Source organism: Salmo salar, chromosome 03 (assembly GCF_965601325.2).
Source record: "Salmo salar chromosome 03, fSalSal1, whole genome shotgun sequence".
Taxonomy (NCBI): Eukaryota; Metazoa; Chordata; class Actinopteri; order Salmoniformes; family Salmonidae; genus Salmo; species Salmo salar.
Window position 1 is genome coordinate 33,206,537 of NC_138293.1, and position 19,797 is coordinate 33,226,333.

The 19,797-nt window shown below is 40.9% G+C and overlaps 1 protein-coding gene across 9 annotated transcripts in view; it reads left to right on the forward strand.

Annotated features, from left to right (window-relative positions):
• The first annotated feature begins 962 nt into the window (after positions 1 to 962).
• Positions 963 to 19,797, forward strand: part of dtna (dystrobrevin, alpha) — a 41,283-nt gene continuing 22,448 nt past the window's right edge. For 3 of the 9 annotated variants that reach the window (XM_014191108.3, XM_082973438.1, XM_014191124.3), the window contains exons 1-11: positions 6,016 to 6,251; positions 10,045 to 10,112; positions 10,464 to 10,544; positions 10,660 to 10,873; positions 11,824 to 11,909; positions 14,316 to 14,470; positions 16,451 to 16,556; positions 17,085 to 17,251; positions 17,508 to 17,632; positions 18,744 to 18,827; positions 19,115 to 19,198. In XM_014191108.3, the coding sequence (XP_014046583.2) occupies positions 6,235 to 6,251; positions 10,045 to 10,112; positions 10,464 to 10,544; positions 10,660 to 10,873; positions 11,824 to 11,909; positions 14,316 to 14,470; positions 16,451 to 16,556; positions 17,085 to 17,251; positions 17,508 to 17,632; positions 18,744 to 18,827; positions 19,115 to 19,198 (1,187 nt within the window). In that variant the 5' untranslated portion in view covers positions 6,016 to 6,234. Of the gene's footprint in view, positions 1,160 to 6,015; positions 6,252 to 7,094; positions 7,244 to 10,044; positions 10,113 to 10,463; positions 10,545 to 10,659; positions 10,874 to 11,823; positions 11,910 to 14,315; positions 14,471 to 16,450; positions 16,557 to 17,084; positions 17,252 to 17,507; positions 17,633 to 18,743; positions 18,828 to 19,114; positions 19,199 to 19,797 lie in introns of those variants that run through there. The other 6 variants (XM_014191115.3, XM_014191125.3, XM_014191119.3 and 3 more) reach the window with 4 other exon arrangements.

A 19,797-nucleotide genomic window follows, 5' to 3' on the forward strand; every position in this document is an offset into this window, starting at 1 on the left:
ATTCTGAATGGAGGATGTGTTATGTACGAACCGGTCGCCGGGGGCCACCAGCGTATTACCCGCTGGTCACATAGCCCAGATGATAGTGAAGATCAATAGCTCCCACTAACGGCTTCCCAGGCTATGCATGAGGAGGATGTTTTGTCTTATTTGTTCATTTCTAAACTGTTATTACTGTGCTTATCTGACTCTGATGTGATGCACATTTCTCTCATCAGTTTCTCACAATTAAAAAATTGTATCTATCAGATGGGGATTGTTTCCACAGACCCCACAAGCAGTCAGCACGGACTAGTACAACTCAGAGACAGGGCAGTCCAGTGTAATACACTCCCAGACAGACAACACAAAATTGTTGAGACTTCTTATTTACTGGCCATATAGGCTACTATTCACCGGACGTGCTTGTTGCACCCTCGACAACTACTATGATTATTATTATTTGACCATGCTGGTCATTTATGAACATTTTAACATCTTGACCATGTTCTGTTATAATATCCACCCTGCACAGCCAGAAGAGGACTGGCCACCCCTCATAGCCTGGTTCCTCTCTAGGTTTCTTCCTAGGTTTTTGGCCTTTCTAGGGAGTTTTTCCTAGCCACCGTGCTTCTTTCACATGCTTTGCTTGCTGTTTGGGGTTTTAGGCTGGGTTTCTGTACAGCACTTTGAGATATCAGCTGATGTACGAAGGGCTATATAAATAAATTTGATTTACTATAAAGACTTTGATGTGATGCAGATTTCTCTCATCAGTTTCTCACCCTTTTTTAAAAAATGTTATTTGGTTTCACAGACTGCACTTATCCTTCCTGTGCATTGTATTCATGGGTTTATACAATAAGTATATGGCTGAATCATTATGTGTTTGTATGTTTATTTTGTCAACTTCAACATTTGTAAAGAATACACTGACGCAAGTGAAGAGATTCCGCATTACGTCATCGGCAGAAGCCACACGTACTCGAGGCAAATGCTGGGTTGCGCTACTCGAAAATTTCCATCACATCACCACTGCAAAAGGCGTTCGTAATAACAGGAATAGACCGTTCTAGGGGTAATGTACAATTGACCTAAATTAATCGTAATCACATCTATGGACACGGCTGACACGTCTATCCTGGATGTAAACAATGCAGTTTTATTCCTCGAAATCCTGGTAAGTACAGACAGCACAAGTGCACCGGAACGACCTTATTATCACTCGTGTAAAATCCAAGTTACTGTATAGGAACTAGTGAGATCGAGATTTGTTTTAATCCCGAGGCAAATTGCATGTCAACTGTTAGAATTGAAGGATTGACCATTTGGGGTTTGTAAACATCACACCGTTATTATGCCTCATTTGTAGTGACTCTGTCATAACGGGATACAGGTTATCGCAATGGATGTGCATATACATCTGTCATATACAGCCTGTTGTTGCCTTTCTTCACTCATCATGTGTGTTTGACAAGAAATGTTGACAAATTATGCTCTTGGTATTTCTCACTGCCAATCATAGTGTTTCTCAGTTCTTTCTGAAATACACCAGAGCTGAGCAGGATCCATTGTAAATAAAGTAATCAAGTCATTGACATGGCTATCATGGCTCGTTTGTAAAACTGTTATGGCATCATCAACCAACAGTTTGGTACACTACATGACCAGAAATATGTGGACACCTGCTTGTCAAACATCTTCCAAAATCATGGACATTAATATGGAGTTGGGCCCCCCCTTTGCCGCTATAACAGCCTCCACTCTTCTGGGAAGGCATTCCAATTGGATCTTCCACAAGGTGTTCTACAAGAGCATTGGTGAGGTCGGGCACTGATGTTTGGTGATTAGGCCTGGCTCGCAGTCGGCATTCCAATTCATCCCAAAGGCGTTCGATGGGGTTGAGGTCAGGGTTCTGTGCAGGCCAGTCAAGTTCTTCCACACCGATCTCGATAAACCATTTCTGTATGGCCCTTGCTTTGTGCACGGGGGCATTGTCATGCTGAAACAGGAAAGGGCCTTCCCCAAACTGTTGCCACAAAGTTGGAAGCACAGAATCGTCTAGAATGACATTGTATGCTGTAGCGTTAAGATGTCCCTTCACTGGAACTAAGGGACCTAGCCCGAACCATGAAAAACAGCCCCAGACCATTATTCCTCCTCTACCAAACTTTACAGTTGGTACTATGCATTCGGGCAGGTAGTGTTATCCTAGCATCCGCCAAACCCAGATTCGTCCGTCAGACTGCCAGATGGTTAAGTGTGATTCATCACTCCAGAGAACGCATTTCCACTGCTCCAGAGTCCAATGGCGGCTAGCTTTACACCACTCCTGCCGATGCTTGACATTGCGCATGGTGATCTTAGGCTTGTGTGCGGCTGCTCGGCCATGGAAACCCATTTCATGAAGCTCCAGACGAACAGTTATTGTGCTGACATTGCTTCCAGAGGCAATTTGGAACTTGGTAGTGAGTGTTGCAACCGAGGACAGATGATTTTTACGTGCTACACGCTTCAGCACTCGCTGGTCCCATTCTGTGAGCTTGTGTGGCCTACCATTCCATGGCTGAGCCGTTATTGTTCCTAAACACTTTTCACTTCACAATAAAAGCACTTACAGCTGACCGGGGCAGCTCTAGCAGGGCAGAAATTTGACGAACTGACTTGTTAGAAAGGTGGCATCCTATGACGGTGCCACGTTGAAAGTCACTGAGCTCTTCAGTAAGGCCATGTTACTGCTAGTGTTTGACAAAAGAAATTGCATGGCAGTGTGCTTGATTTTATACGCCTGTCAGCAACGGGTGTGGCTGAAATAACCGAATCCACTCATTTGAATGGGTGTCCACATACCTTTGTATATATTGTGTATATATCAGCATATTCCCACCGATCCAGTTTTTCTGTTGTTGCAGCAATTTCCTGAAGCAGTTTCACTAATCACCTTTGTAAAGCAGCCAGTATCAGAGTTTTTTTTCTTCCAGTAAGGAGCTCACATTGGGACACAGGGTCAGTTCAGGAACAACAACCACAAACATGTTAAAAAACGGATAGAATGCTTTCTGTCTTATGGAGCGAAGAACCATGGTGATCAGAGGCACCACAGGCAGACAGCACTGACTAGTACAACTCAGAGGCAGGCAGTGGTGAAAAAAGTACCCAATTGTCATACTTGAGTAAAAGTAAAGATACCTTATTAGAAAATTACTCAAGTAAAAGGCACCCAGTAAAATTCTACTTAAGTATCAAAAGTAAATGTAATTGCTAAAATATACTTAAGTATCAAAAGTACAAATTATAAACAATTCCTTATATTAAGCAAACCAGATGGCACAATTTTCTTGTTTTTTAAATGTATGGATAGCCAGGGGCACACTCCAACACTCAGACATCATTTACAAACAAAGCCTTTGTGTTTAGTGAGTCCGCCAGATCAGAGGCAGTAGGGATGACCAGGGATGTTCGCTTGATAAGTGTGTGAATTGGACCATTTTCTGTCCTGCTAAGCATTTAAAATGTGATGAGTACTTTTGGGTGTAAGGGAAAATGTATGGAGTAAAAAGTACATTATTTTTTTTAGGAATGTAGTGGCGTAAAAGTACAAGTTAAAAAAAATATATAAATAGTAATGTGCAGATACCCCCAAAAAATACATAAGTAGTACTTTAAAGTATTTTTACTTAAGTACTTTACACCACTGGAAACAGGGCAGCCCAGTGTAATACACTCCCCGACAAACAACACAAGATTATTGAGACTTCTTAATAACTGGCTGTATAGGCTGCTATAAATACATACAGTACCAGTCAAAAGTTTGGACACACCTACTCATTCTAGAGTTTTTCTTTATTTTTACTATTTTCTACATTGTAGAATAATAGTGAAGACATCTAAACTATGAAATAGCACATATGGAATCATGTCGTAACCAAAAAAGTGTTAAACAAATCAAAATATATTTTATATTTGAGATTCTTCAAAGTAGCCACCCTTTGCCTTGATGACAGCTTTGCACACTCTTGGCATTTGCTCAACCAGTTTAACCTGGAATGCTTTTCCAACACTCTTGAAGGAGTTCCCACATATGCTGAGAACTTGTTGGCTGCTTTTCCTTCACTCTGCTGTCCAACTCATCCCAAACTATCTCAATTGGGTTGAAGTCGGGTGATTGTGGAGGGCAGGTCATCTGATGCATCACTCCAACACTCTCCTTCTTGGTCAAATAGCCCTTACACAGCCTGGAGGTGTGTTGGGTCATTGTCCTGTTAAAAAACAAATGATAGTCCAACTAAGCGCAAACCAGACGGGATGGCGTATCGCTGCAGAATGCTGTGGTAGCCATGCTGGTTAAGTGTGCCTTGAATTCTAAATAAATCACAGGCAGTCTCACCAGCAAAGCACCCCCACAACATCACACCTTCTCCTCTATGCTTCACGGTGGGAACTACACATACAGAGATCATCCATTCACCTACTCCGCGTCTCACAAAAACACGGCGGTTGAACACGACGAACCAAAAATATATTTTTTTGACTCATCAGACCAAAGGATAGATTTCCACCAGTTTAATGTCCATTGCTCGTGTTTCTTGGCCCAATAAAGTCTCTTCTTCTTATTGGTGTCCTTTAGTAGTGGTTTCTTTGCAGCAATTCGACCATGAAGGCCTGATTCACACAGTCTCCTCTGAACAGTTGATGTAGAGATGTGTCTGTTACTTGAACTCTGAAGCATTTATTTGGGTTGCAATTTCTGAGTCTGGTAACTCTAATGAACTTAACCTCTGCATCAGTGGTAACTCTGGGTCTTCCTTTCCTGTGGCGGTCTTCATGAGAGCCAGTTTCATCATAGCGCTTGATAGTTTTTACTTGACATTTTCCCGGATTGACTGACCTTCATGTCTTAAAGTAATGATGGACTGTCGTTTCTCTTTGCTTATTTGAGCTGTTCTTGCCATAATATGGACTTGGTCTTTTACCAAATAGGGCTATCTTCTGTATACCTCCCCTACTGTACCTTGTCACAACACAACTGATTGGCTCAAACGCATTAAGGACAGAAATTCCACAAATTCACTTTTAACAAGGCACACCTGTTAATTGAAATGCATTCCAGGTGACTGCCTCATGAAGCTGGTTGAGAGAATGCCAAGAGTGTGCAAAGCTGTCATCTAGGCAAAGGGTGGCTACTTTGAAGAATCTCAAATATAAAATATATTTGGATTTGTTTAACACTTTTTTGGTTATTACATGATTCCATATGTGTTATTTCATAGTTCAGATGTCTTCACTATTATTCTACAATGTAGAAAATAGTAAAAATAAAGAAAAACCCTTGAATGAGTGGCTGTGTCCAAACTTTTGACTGGTCCTGTAATTTCAATATGTGGTGGGTGTTTTTGTTCACGATTGTTGTACAGTTAACTTCATTACTGAACAAAGCAGGCAGCTTTACACACAGCTCTACCCTGTGGTTATAAATCTGATATCAACTATATTCTTATGGTGTAAAATAACACTGGGCAATCGGTGGATGGAAGTAAATACATGAACAGCTGTAATATATAGCTGATGTCTAAGTGGGAAAATACAGGGCCATAACTCAAACAATTGCTCGTGTCTCAGAAATACTGTACCCCTTTGCTTTTCTTTCTTTGACTGTGGTAAAAAAAAAGGAGCCATAATATACATAAGAGACTTATAAGGGAAGGGTTCAGCGTGCCTGAAATGCAGTTAATAACTGGGCAAGAGAGTTTATCTATCCACTGCAGGAAGAAATGTGATAGTTTTAATATTGCTAAGAGAAACTGACTTTATAGCCTTGGTTTGATTCTGGCAGGGGTGGAGCATTACAAGTTTTCTGCAATGTTTATGGTATATGATGATTTGCTCATTTCAGGGCAGTTATTTTTAATACTGCAAGTGTATGTGACACTAGCCCAGAGCAAGAGTAATGCTCGCTTGGTGGGTGCCAAGTGAGAGGTTGGAAGGGGCTGCAACTGGAGAGCCAGTAAAGCTGTACAAGAATGTTGAGCCTACTCATTTGAAGTTAAAGATAGAGGCAGCAACACAACCTGTGTCCTGACAGTTTCTAATTTCAGATATCTGACTGTAGCTAAGCTAACCCCCTTCCAACTGGGGCTGGCTGCTTTTTGTTGTCATGTTTGCCTGGTAGAGAGGGCTTTATATACTCTGTACAGTTGTTATTAAGAATGACAAGCCTTTGGAGTAGCACACAGACAGACAAGGAAACAGAGGACCATGGTACATTCTGAAGGGTATGTTCAACATTGACAAGTTTGTTATCTCCTGATTTGTGTTGCTTGTGGTTGTTTTCAATCTTCAACAGGGGAATAGTAGTTTGTGTCAATCTTAGCTATTTATTTCACTGATTTAGAATAGCATTCGTAAGGTCAAATACTTGGCACAAGAGCTTGGCTCTGTTCCTTTGTGATATGAATTGGCAGTTTGAGTATGTTACAACGTTATTATTAGTTAGTTAGTTGCTATGCGTTTGTTGTACTATATGAGACTCAAGTAGTTTGTGCTTGGATGATTAATGAATGATTCACTGAAAAGTGTTTAACATTGTTGTAACTTACTTCAACTAAAACTTGACATTACAGACAGATAATGTTTGTTTGCAGTCATCTTTATTGTGTGAATACAGTGTCTAGGAGTGAATGCGCTAGTTGCTACCAATTTGATCCAGTGTTACCATAGAGGGCGTTACTCTGCAGAGAAGGGTCTATGTGCAGAAATTGTTTTAATTTTTGTGTATGTGTACAGTACCTTAAATTAGCATTTGGCATGAACCATTTGGAAGTTTCTGGATGTAACCTGAGGCCACTGCATAATATTTGCATATTTATTTAATTATTCAATTAACTTCTACTTCATTGGTGAAAAGTGGCCAGTCGTAGTAGAAAGAGTATGATAAATCGTTTAGAATTTTGTTGTCATTGATGTTTTGCTCCACAAAATCTGGTCCACTTTAAAGTGAGAGAGAGGAGGGGGACATTGTACCCTGTTTTTTAGGAATGGAGTGACTGGGCTCTTTGCTACCATGGCAACTTACCACATGACTAGGTGTATTAGATTTCCTTGGAAAGTGTGCAGCGAGGCATAGTGTGAGCATTCGCTAGCTCTGCCATTCTGCTGCTGTGAAACGTTCGTCCTTGTCTCGCTCAAGTTTTTCAATGCCCTGACTGTCCGCAGGCTACATTTTTTTTTTTTTATTCATTATTTAATATGTCCTGACGGTCACCAGGTAAGAAATTATGTATCATGTTGCCATTTATTCAAGTGAAAATGGGCAGTGTGAGGTGGTCAAAAGTTATTAGCGTTGATGGAAAACAATGACACCGAGTTGTGTCAGTCATATCACAGATTATGTTTAGTGAAGGACTCTTGGTACTAATGATACAGTATCTGGTGGTGATTCAGGCTATGAAGTGAATTGAGATAATAGAGTGTGGATGGTGATACAGTACGTATACAGTACGTAGATACAGTGCGTACTGGTGGTGATAACCAAGAGGATAGTAGTGTTGCTGTTGTAGAAGGGGTGTCGGATACTTAGTACTGTTGTGTTTGACTGAAGGCTTACTAAATGCATTGAGACTGTAGCATGTACACTACCGTTCAAAAATGTGGGGTCACTTAGAAATGTCCTTGTTTTCCATGAAAACATACATGAAATGAGTTGCAAAATGAATAGGAAATATAGTCGAGACGTTGACAAGGTTATAAATAATGATTTTTAATTGAAATAATCGTTGTGACCTTCAAACTTTGCTTTCATCAAAGAATCCTCCATTTGCAGCAATTACAGCCTTGCAGACCTTTGGCATTCTAGTTGTCAATTTGTTGAGGTAATCTGAAGAGATTTCACCCCATGCTTCCTGTAGCACCTCCCACACGTTGGATTGGCTTGATGGGCACTTCTTACATACCATAAAGTCAAGCTGCTCCCACAACAGCTCAATAGGGTTGAGATCCGGTGACTGTGCTGGCCACTCCATTATAGACAGAATACCAGCTGACTGCTTTTTCCTTAAATAGTTCTTGCATAGTTTGGAGCTGTGCTTTGGATCATTCTCTTGTTGTAGGAGGAAATTGGCTCCAATTAAGCGCCTTCCACAGGGTATGGCATGGCGTTCCAAAATTGAGTGATAGCCTTCCTTCTTCAAGATCCCTTTTACCCTGTACAAATCTCCCACTTTACCACCACCAAAGCACCCCCAGACCATCACATTGCCTCCACCATGCTTGACAGATGGCGTCAAGCACTCCTCCAGCATCTTTTCATTTTTTCTGCGTCTCACAAATGTTCTTCTTTGTGATCCGAACACCTCAAACTTAGATTTGTCTGTCCATAACACTTTTTTCCAATCTTCCTCTGTCCAGTGTCTGTGTTCTTTTGCCCATCTTAATCTTTTATTTTTATTGGTCAGTCTGTGATATGGCTTTTTCTTTGCAACTCTGCCTAGAAGGCCAGCATCCCAGAGTCGCCTCTTCACTTTGATGTTGAGACTGGTGTTTTGCGGGTACTATTTAATGAAGCTGTCAGTTGAGGACTTGTGAGGCGTCTGTTTCTCAAACTAGACACTCTAATGTACTTGTCCTCTTGTTCAGTTGTGCACCGGGGCCTCCCACTCCTCTTTCTATTCTGGTTAGAGCCAGTTTGCGCTGTTCTGTGAAGGGAGTAGTACACAGCATTGTACGAGATCTTCAGTTTCTTGGCAATTTCTCGCATGGAATAGCCTTCATTTCTCAGAACAAGAATAGACTGACGAGTTTCAGAAGAAAGTTCTTAGTTTCTGGCCATTTTGAGCCTGTAATCGAACCCACAAATGCTGATGCTCCAGATACTCAACTAGTCTAAAGAAGGCCCGTTTTATTGCTTCTTTAATCAACACAACAGTTTTCAGCTGTGCTAACATAATTGCAAAAGGGTTTTCTAATGATCAATTAGCCTTTTAAAATGATAAACTTGGATTAGCTAACACAACGTGCCATTGGAACACAGGAGTGATGGTTATTGATAATGAGCCTCTGTACGCCTATGTAGATATTCCAGCAACAATAGTCATTTACAACATTAACAATGTCTACACTCTATTTCAGATCAATTTGATGTTATTTTAATGGACATAAAATTAGCTTTTCTTTCAAAAACAAGGACATTTCTAAGTGACCCCAAGCTTTTGAACGGTAGTGTACATTACATGATAGTAGTTGCGGCTGAAAAGTAGCACTAAAATGAGTAATACTACAACTACTAAAGCTGTTGAGTTAGTAGTGTTACATTCATGTATTCATTTTGTAAAATGACCACCTGGGAAGCAATATTGTATTGTCTACACACAATAATGACCTAATCATTGATCCATTACAAAAGTGTCACTATTAGGACTCAAGTACTGAGAAAAAAAGAAAAAAAAGTGTATTCTTTTAATTCAAACTGTCACGGCCCAGTGAGTGTAATCATGCTAAGTCATTACTCATGAATAGTTTTAAGAAACCAATAACTAGCCTACTGATTTTGGTGCACTCGTTATGTCTAGGGGCATTAGGCCTAGCTACATGGTCTGTAACCTGAATGAATGGCTGCTTGAATGTGAGAAATCAGTGTTTGAGGACCGTGTTGGATGCACATGTGCCCAGGGAGACAGCAACCTTACCTTGGTCCAAGGCTAGCTCTGTCTCTCTTGACCTCTTGGTTGGCCAGTCCAAGCAGATTATTATTTGCTCAGATGGTGACAAAACAGAAATATGTACAAAAAGGAAAAACACCAAAGGCATGCCCAAACTAAAGACTCAAAAACAAACAGAAAGCCTGATGGCCACCAAGCAAAACCAGCAGCTTCGTGGTTTGCAAGCTGGGACATTGACTGACAATCCTAATTGACAGTACCTGGTATGCTAATCAGGCCTTGGCTCAGCACCTAGACATTGCCACCTGGGGGACGGAGTGTGGAAGTGTGTCCTGGATAGTGTGTTTGTCTATGTCCTAACACTAACCTTCTGCTCATATCATCTGTTTTCCTCTCCTCTCCTCCTGATCAGAATGATTGAAGATCGTGGGAGGAGTGGTGACATAATGGCGGAGAGACGACAACTGTTCGCAGAGATGCGTAAGTGTACAGGGCGATCTCTGAAAAGTAGTGAACCACACTCAAAGTATTATAACTGTTGTATACATAATAATAACATTCACCAGGTTATTAATGACATTTCCCAAGTCATTTACCACACTACCTCAAAGAAAGATTCCAGTATAGGATCCAATATAGGCCAACACAGCTTATTTTCATTAGCAATAATAGACAGGAATCTATTGTTAATGACCACATGAATGCACTCTGCATGGACAGTGTGTGAAGCAACACTCTTCCCCCAGTAGCTCCACAAAGTCTATCATCACCAGCATTCTTGTGTTACTGTCTGTCATATTACCTTGCACACAAATGTATTTTTTCCTACAGGGGCGCAAGAGTTGGATTCCATAAGATTGTCCACGTATAGAACAGCTTGCAAACTCAGATTCGTTCAGAAGAAATGCAATCGTGAGTATGGTGTGATGTCCTCTGTCTGAGGTTTGATTGGGATTGTCTTGTGTCTCTAAAAACACGTGGTTAAAAGGGAAACGTGTCCGTGCATTTGTATTCTGTCTTTTCACAGTCCATTTGGTGGACATCTGGAATGTGATTGAGGCGTTCAGAGAGAACGGCCTGAACACCATGGACCTCAACACAGAGTTCACTGTGGCTCGCCTGGAAGCAATACTCTCCACCATCTTCTACCAGCTCAACAAGCGCATGCCCACCACCCACCAGATCAATGTGGAACAGTCCATCAGTATGCTGCTCAACTTCCTGCTGGCTGCCTATGACCCGTGAGTATCCACCATGACCGCGTCACTGTGTGACGGTCACTGAGCATGATGATGGGACAATTGTGTTGCATGTGTTTCTGTGTGGTGTGTGCCCCACTTCGTTGTTGATGTGTGATTATTCTGTTCACACACAGTCTTTCATTGGAGAACGAAATCCAGACTGACTGTTGTTTTAACAATGTAATGGTCTCACAACAGTCTTGTGTCAAGTGATACATCTTTAGTTCTGATGGAAGACAAGAGAAAGTAAACAGTGAAAATGACAGAGTGATGTTGATAAATGCAGTTGAACCATTTTTGCTTGTTTTTACTGTTGTAATTACAGCTTATAAGAGCAACTTAAAGGTGCTACACATAGGATTTTTGGTCATTTTTGCGTTGTAATTTCAGAAAATGTCCATAATATATTTGCCACTAATAGTGGAATAATACTGTTTCACAGTATTACTTACCCGCCAGTGTTGTGATTGGCTGTGATATTCGTCTATTTATTTCTCCCGCCAGAGTGTCATCTGTCAATCCGGGAAAGCTGTTATGACCTTATTTTCTCACATAAACTGAAATTGAGCGAAGAGTGTAGAATTGTAGCAACCAGGAAATGACAGAGCGATTTCCACTAGATAACACAGCCACAAAGTCAGAACAGCTTTCCCAGTTTGACAACAGATGCTGCTCCGGTGGGAGAAATCAATAGGCGAGCATCACAACCATTCACAAGACTGTAAGTCATACTGTGAAACACTATCATTCCACTATTAGCGCCAGAGATATTATAGACATTTTCAGAAATTATAATACAAAAATACCAAAAAATCCTAGGTGTAGCACCTTTAATGTGAAAGTGTTTAGATTATTGCAGGTATTATTCTTGTACTGCATATTCTTGACTTTTTCACAAATACACAAATTATACAAATGTGAAAAAATACTAAACACGTTTCTTCTTTTAGGGAAAGCCTCGGAAAAATCTCTGTCTTTGTTGTGAAGATGGCCCTGGCAACCATCTGCGGAGGGAAGATTTTGGATAAATTAAGATGTGAGATACTTGGTTCATCTTTCTTAAAATTATGAATGAATCATTTACAGAGAATGATTTGCCCAACATTACTGTCCAGTGTTTACAGATTTCTATTAAATATGACCTATAATTAATTACAATATTAGTGAAATAGTTTTCCTTCCATGAAATGCTAATTAAGAATGCTAAAAAGCAGCTTTTCTGTGTTGGAATGATGTGGGCATTAGTGGTGCGTGGGTCAGCTGTTTGTGCACCTGCACCCGCCCGCAATTGCTATTAACACATCTGCAACCGCCGGACTATATGTGACTATATGTGATAAAGTGAAAGGATATTTTTGCCTGATTTAGATATGTTCCTGCATATAATTTCAGACATTTTGGTAGGTTATTTGTTTGTCAAATTGTCTATAATTAGATACATGCAGCTTATCTTCTCTTATTATACACTGAGTGTACAAAACATTAAGAACACCTTCGTATTATTGAGTTGCACCCACACCTTTTGCCCTCAGAACAGCCTCAATTCGTCGGGGCATGGACTGCACAAGGTGTCGAAAGCGTTCCACAGGGATGCTGGCCGATGTTGACTCCAATGCTTCCTACAGTTGTGTCAAGTTGGCTGGACCATACCCCGTTCAAAGCACTGGTGGCACTTTAATTGGATAGGACGGGCTCGTGATAATGGCTGGAGCGGAATCAGTGGAATGGTATCAAATACATCAAACACATGGTTTGATGCCATTCCATTTGCAATGTTCCAGCCATTATTATGAGCCGTGCTCCCCTCAGCAGCCTCCACTGGTTCAAAGGTACTTAAGTCTTTTGTTTTTCCCATTCATCCGCTGAATGGAACACATACACAATCCATGTCTCAATTGTCTCAAGGCTTAAAAATCCTTCTTTAACCAGTCGCTTTCCCTTCATCTACAGTGATTGAAGTGGATTTAACAAGTTACATCAATAAGGGATCATAGCTTTCACCTGGATTCACCTGATCGGTCTGTCATGGAAAGATTTCTTAATGTTTTGTATACTCAATGTATGTTGCCCTAGAAGACTAAATAAACCCTTGCTCACCAGAATAATGTAATAGATCGATAGAATGAAAGCTTCAATCTAGTTGAGAACGGTAAAGTTTGCTCTGTCATCTCTGCTTCTTTCATAGAGGAAAGATGTTTAGGGACCAGGGAGAAAATGCAATAACCCTAAAGAAACAGGAAATATTTTCTTAAAAACATTTCCAAATGACATCAGTTTGACCGGTTGTAAGGAAATAGAAAGCTGTGAAAACGACCCAACATGTTTGTGATAAGATTTCAGTTTGGCTTGGATGCATATTTTATGTGGTTGAAATACTATCAGCTTTTATGATGCTGAAAAAGATAGCACCTCTACAGGCAATATCGAACTGCGCATTCGCATTCTCTCAAGATGCCAAAAGAAATACATTTCTCCACGCCTGTTCCTGAGTTAAAATGTAGCCCACATTTGGTGTATCATTTTACTGCAAGAAATGTTTAATTCTGAGGGAGTTAATATTAAGGCTATGTGAGAGGTTATAGACCTACAGTCAGTATCTAAATTTCAGTTTCCATTTAACCCATCTGAACAGTAGGCTACAGTTCCTTTGACGTATTATAGGCCTACAGTCCCATGAAAAAGGATTTACCCCCTCTCTGATTTTGTCTATTTTTGCATATTTTTGATACTGAATGTTATCAGATCTTCAACCAAAACCTGATATTAGATAAATGGAACCTGAGTTTACAAATAACAAAAAAGATATACTAATTATATTTATTTAATGAACAAAGTTACGCAACACCCAAATGCCCCTGTGTGAAAAAGTAATTTCCCCCTTACACTCAAAAACTAGTTGTGTCACCTTTAGCTGCAATGACTGCACGCAAATGCTTCCTATAGTTGTTAATCAGTCTCTCACGTCGCTGTGAAGGAATTTTGGCCCACTTGCATGCAGAACTGCTTTAACTCAGCGGCATTTTGTGGTTTTCAAGCATGAACTGCTCGTTTTAAGTCCTTCCACAACATCTCAATTGGGATTAGGTTTGGACTATATCAACAATGGACAAATAATGAAACAAATACCAAATAACTATTCATGGCTGGAAGAAGTAATTATTTATAGTAAAAAGGATAGGGTTTATTACATAATCCACTAATTTATTGCAGCAGAGCAGCCACAGCTACTAATAGGGAAAATAAATGAAGGGTTAGGGCATTTTAGCTTATGGTTTGTGGTAATTACTATGGATTGCTACCCAGCTCTAATTTATTTTAGTTTTTGTTTCAGTGATTGCACTGCCTGTTGCTGCAATTAGCTAACAATGGTGACAGCTGACAATTAATTTGATCAATAAATTATATATTTTGGAGTAACGCCTCCCCCCCACTTTCTGCCCAGATATTTTTTCACAGATATCAGACCCTGGTGGCATAATGGTATACTCCCAATTTGATCAGTTTCTGAGGGAGGTTCTCAAATTACCAATGACTGTTTTTGAGGCACCTTCCTTTGGCTATACTGAGCAAGCCACAAGAACTTGCTTTGCACAGCAGGTGAGAGTCCCATCTACACAAAAAATGAACATCAATTTTCAAGTAAATTGTTGATTGAATGTACAGTGCATTTGGAAAGTAATCAGACCCCTTGACTTTTTCCACATTTTGTTACGTTACAGCCTTATTCTAAAATTGATTACATTTGTTTTTCTTCCTCGTCAGTCTACACACAATACCCCATAATGACAAAGCAAACTGGTTTTTAGACATTTTTGCAAATGTATTAAAAAAATTATGAAATATCACATTTACATAAGTATTCAGACCCTTTACTCAGTACTTTGTTGAAGCACCTTTGGAAGCGATTACAGCTTCAAGGTTTCTTGGGTATGACACTACAAGCTTGGTCTGAGAGTCCATTAGGTGCCTTTTGGCAAACTCCATCGGGCTGTCATGGGCCTTTTACTGAAGAGCGTCTTCTGTCTGGCCACTCAACCATAAAGGCCTGATTTGTGGATTGCTGCAGAGATGGTTGTCTTTCTGGAAGGTTCTCCCATCTCCAGAGAGGAACTCTGGATCTCTGTCAGAGTGACCATCGGGTTCTTGGTCACCTTCCTGACCAAGGCCCCTTTCCCCCGATCCCTCAGCTCTAGGAAGAGTCTTGGTAGTTCCAAACTTCTTCCATTTAAGAATGATGGAGGCCACTGTGTTCTTGGGGACCTTCAATGCTGCAGACATTTTTTGGTACCCTTCTCCAGATCTGTGCCTTGACACAATCCTATCTCGGAGCTCTACGCACAATTCCTTCAACCTCATGGCTTGGTTTTTGTCACGACTTCCGCCGAAGTCGGTCCCTCTCCTTGTTTGGGCGGCGTACGGCGGTCGATGTCACCGGCCTTCTAGCCATTGCCGATCCACTTTTCATTTTCCATTTGTTTTGTCTTTGTTTTACACACCTGGTTTCAATTCCCCAATTACATGTTCATTATTTAACCCTCTGTTTTCCCCATGGTTTTTGTGCGTGATTGTTTTATGTATGTTCGGTCCGTTATTGTGGGCTCGGTATTACGACATGTTATTGGAATATTTGAGTAAAGTTACTTGTGTTACTCATCTCTGCTGTCCTGCACCTGACTCCTCTGCACCAGCTACACCCAGACCACTACAGTTTTTGCTCTGACATGCACTGTCAACTGTGGGACCTTACATAGACAGGTGTGTGCCTTTCCAAATCATGTCCAATCAATTGAATTTACCACAGGTTGACTCCAATCAAGTTGTAGAAACATCTCAAGGAGAATCAATGGAAACTGGATGCACCTGAGTTCAATTCTGAGTCTCATAGCAAAGGGTCTGAATACTTGTAAATAATGTATTTCTGTTTAAAAAAAAAAAAAACGTTTTCACTTTGTCATTATGGGGTATTGTCACGACTTCCACCGAAGTCAGTTTCTCTCCTTGTTAGGGCGGCATTCGGCGGTCGGCATCACCGGTCTTCTAGCCATTGTCGATCCACTTTTCATTTTCCATTTGTTTTGTCTTGTTTTCCTACACACCTGGTTCTCATTTCCCTCATTAAGTGTTGTGTATTTAACCCTCTGTTCCCCTCATGTCTTTGTGTTGAATTGTTTGTTGTTAGTTCTTGTGCACATGTTTACTGGTGCGCGTCGGGTTTTGTACCCATGTTGGTTATGTCGTTAAGCCGTTGGTTTTGAAGTTAAACTGCTCCGGCAATTACCTAGTTCTGCTGTCCTGCGTCTGACTTTACTGCCACCAGTTACGCACCCCTTTACAGGTATTGTGTGTAGATTAATGAATAAGGCTGTAACGTAACAAAATGTCGAAAAAGGGAAGGGGTCTGAATAGTTTCTGAATGCACTGTATACAACACACTATTGGTATAGATACTGTATAATGGATCAGTGTTGTAATTGTGTATAAAACATCCATCATATTACTGTATTTTCTTTCTAGTACTACCGCATATGCCAAACCTGTATGTGATGTGTAACCCCGTCCTCTACCGTATGTTGACAGAAAAAGGTCTCCCTCAACACATTCCTGGACACGCTGATGTCAGACCCTCCCCCTCAGTGTCTGGTGTGGTTACCACTCATGCATCGCTTGGCTAATGTGGAGAATGGTGAGCCACCACAGCATATTTAGCACATTCATGGGATGGCGGCGGGTAGGAATGATGGGTCATCTTGTCTCATATCATCGCATTGAGTCACTACACAGTAGACATACAGTACATGCTCAGGAACACACATACCCATGCCCGAGCGCACACACACAGCCTTCCACCATCACCCACCGCCCAACCCCTCATGAATGACAAGGAACTGACAACAGAATTAAAGTCTTACACACTGATGATCACAGAACACCCTCCGTTATTTGACGTAAATCAAAAGAATGCTGTCTAATAGACCTGCAAAACATCCCAGTGCCATTGTTTTTTTTATAAAGATATTGGTTGCACCAAATATGTATTTGTATCAACAACCTTTGGTGTGCATGTGTGTCTGTGTGTGTGGTATATATATGCACATGTGTGCGTGTATGTGTGTGTACGTGCATCCCCATGCACGTGTTTGTGTGTCTGTGTGCGTGCACATGTTTGTGTGTGCCATGCCCCCCCCCCATCCCTTTCCCTCCATCCCTGCAGTGTTCCACCCGGTCGAGTGCTCTTACTGCCACAGTGAGAGTATGATGGGCTTCCGCTACCGCTGCCAGCAATGTCATAATTACCAGCTGTGTCAGGACTGCTTCTGGAGGGGTCATGCCAACGGTTCCCATAGTAACCAGCACCAAATGAAGGAGTACACGTCATGGGTAAGTGGGGTGGGGGGGGGGGGGGGGGCATGACAGCATCAGGCCAGCCAGCCAGTGCAGCAGCCATTTCTGCTTTGCTTCACCCAATGCAGTGCTATGAGGATGATGATGATGATGAGACTGTGATTTGATTCTCTTACATTTTGGTCAATGACATCTAGTCCTGTATCAAATTTTTGAAAGTCATTACTCTGTTTTTAAGTGCCTCTCCTTGCCCCCCGAAATAAGACATAGCATCTTTTTGGGTTTCTCCCAGAAATCGCCTGCTAAGAAGTTATCTAATGCTCTCAGCAAGTCTCTGAGCTGTGCATCCAGCAGAGAACCTTTTTACCCTATGTTTCCTGACATGCCAGAGAAACCTCTGAACCTAGCCCACATTGTGTAAGTATGTTGTAAGTTGTGGAAGTATTCTATTATATTCCTACAGTAACATAGTAAAACTTGTATTCAATACCACAATCATCCTTTTCAATTTCAATACATTTTATATCCATCCCATCATCCCTTACTAGCCCCTTATTCCCAAAGTAAATGTTGAAACGTTTTGAATTGTACGTACTGTATATCTACATGTTTTGTAATTGCCTCATACATTACACTACATGCTTCTAACACTCAAGTAATAACAGTCAGTCAGTTGTCAGATGCACATGATCAATTCATGTTAGCTGTAGGAATAACCACAATTGGTAAAACAGATGTTTTATCTTTGCTCAGTTTTTTGCTGGAAAATCAACAAAGACAATATGAAGACAAGGTCTTCTAGAATTACAGTATGTCTTTGATATGTTCTTATTCAAACCCTTAACAGCTAAGCTGAGCCCAATCTGTAGTGTGGGAAACAAGTGGCGATTCATTCTAATGGCTGACAGACAAATATTGATTTGGTCATCTAGACCCTTTTCATGTGGAAGTGAATTCAGTTGTACCACTCACTGTGGCCTTTGTAGTGCATGCATGGGTGATCGTAACAAATGTCTTTGTTCTTTTCTTGCTGCAAAATAGAGACACATGGTAAGTTTGCTTTGAATATTTGCCTAGAAAATGTAGAATATGTCTGTAGTACTATAGAAGGTAGTGTAATATATTACTAGTAGCTAGTGCAATATTATTTTGTCCTTATAGAGTATACTATGCCCTATAGCTCCTGAAAGTCACTTCAATTTTAGCACAACCTACTTGTGTGTAGTTTACTACTGATTTCTGCATCAGTTATCCCAACTCTCCTTTGTGCCACATGTGAATACCTTTTTAGGTCATGTAAACAATAAGATTCTGAGGAGTTAATGACCTTTGGATGAGTGAGGAGGGAATCCACACCCACACATTGTTTACATAACAATATTGTCACAATCAGAAACTGCCCTGACTCCCCAGACCCATTCAATGCCCCTTCAGCCTTCTGAGACCTAGATCAGAAAGTCTCTCTCTCTGTCTCTCTGTCTCTGTCATGTCGGCTTTTTGAACATGATCAAGTTTGTCTCCTGCACAGGCCTCCCAGACCAATGAACAGCACCAATGACTTCATGCTCTCCCACTCCATGCCCACGTCAGGGAACCCTTACTCCACTAAGAAGTAAGTATCTGAGATCAGAAAGACTGCAACGAGGCCGTATGCAGAATCTTCAAAAAGAGAATCAGGTTACCTGACTGTACATATTCGTCATGATTAAAGATGAGTAAATCCAATTAAGCCCCCTGAAAGTCCACATATACCAGTATGAATTCTACTAACCAGTCCTTATCTTTGTAAACCTATATGGATGTCGCTGGTTGGTAGAGTGTTGTGTGTGTCTGGGTCAATTGTTGTGTTTGTGTGTGTTGCTCCTTTCGCGGTCTCACTCTTTTGTCTGGTGTAAATAGCTTGCCTTATAATACCAAGAATAATGAAGCTGAGCAGAGAAAACAGTTGGCTAGGGCTGCTCCAGATCTGTTGAAAGGAAGGGGGTAAGTAACCCAGTGACCCAAGGTCACTGCCTGTGAGAATGGTTTGGTGACTCAAATGCATGCACAAACTAATTTAGATAGATATAAGCTTTAATTGAAATGGAACAATATTCCTTATATAGCGCATTACTTTTGACCATGCTCAGGCCTGTGGTGCTCTATTATACGGAATATGATGCTTTATCCGACATAGATATAGTCATTATAGAGCGTACACTGTAGTGCTCATTGTCCCAGTGGAGCCGTTCACTCTTCTGGTTTCCTACAGTATAAATGGGTTAACACAGTGATACTCAAGGGGCTATTTGAAAGATGCTAGATAGTGCATGCATAATAAAGACCATTGACCATTCATTAGGATAGAGTATCTATTACAGTCATTTTCATACGTGTCCCACGTTACCTGGGAGAGTGAAACTAACTGCTGCAAGTCACTAATATTAGCTTGGAGTCTCTCTCTCAACTTTCTTTTACAATGATTAACATACAACTACACTCCTTTTGACTTACTTTTTATATCCTTTTATTTTCTGTTTCGCTGGCTCGTAATGTCAGCCTTGGACTCAGGAATAATATAAGTGCACGGTAGATACACACAC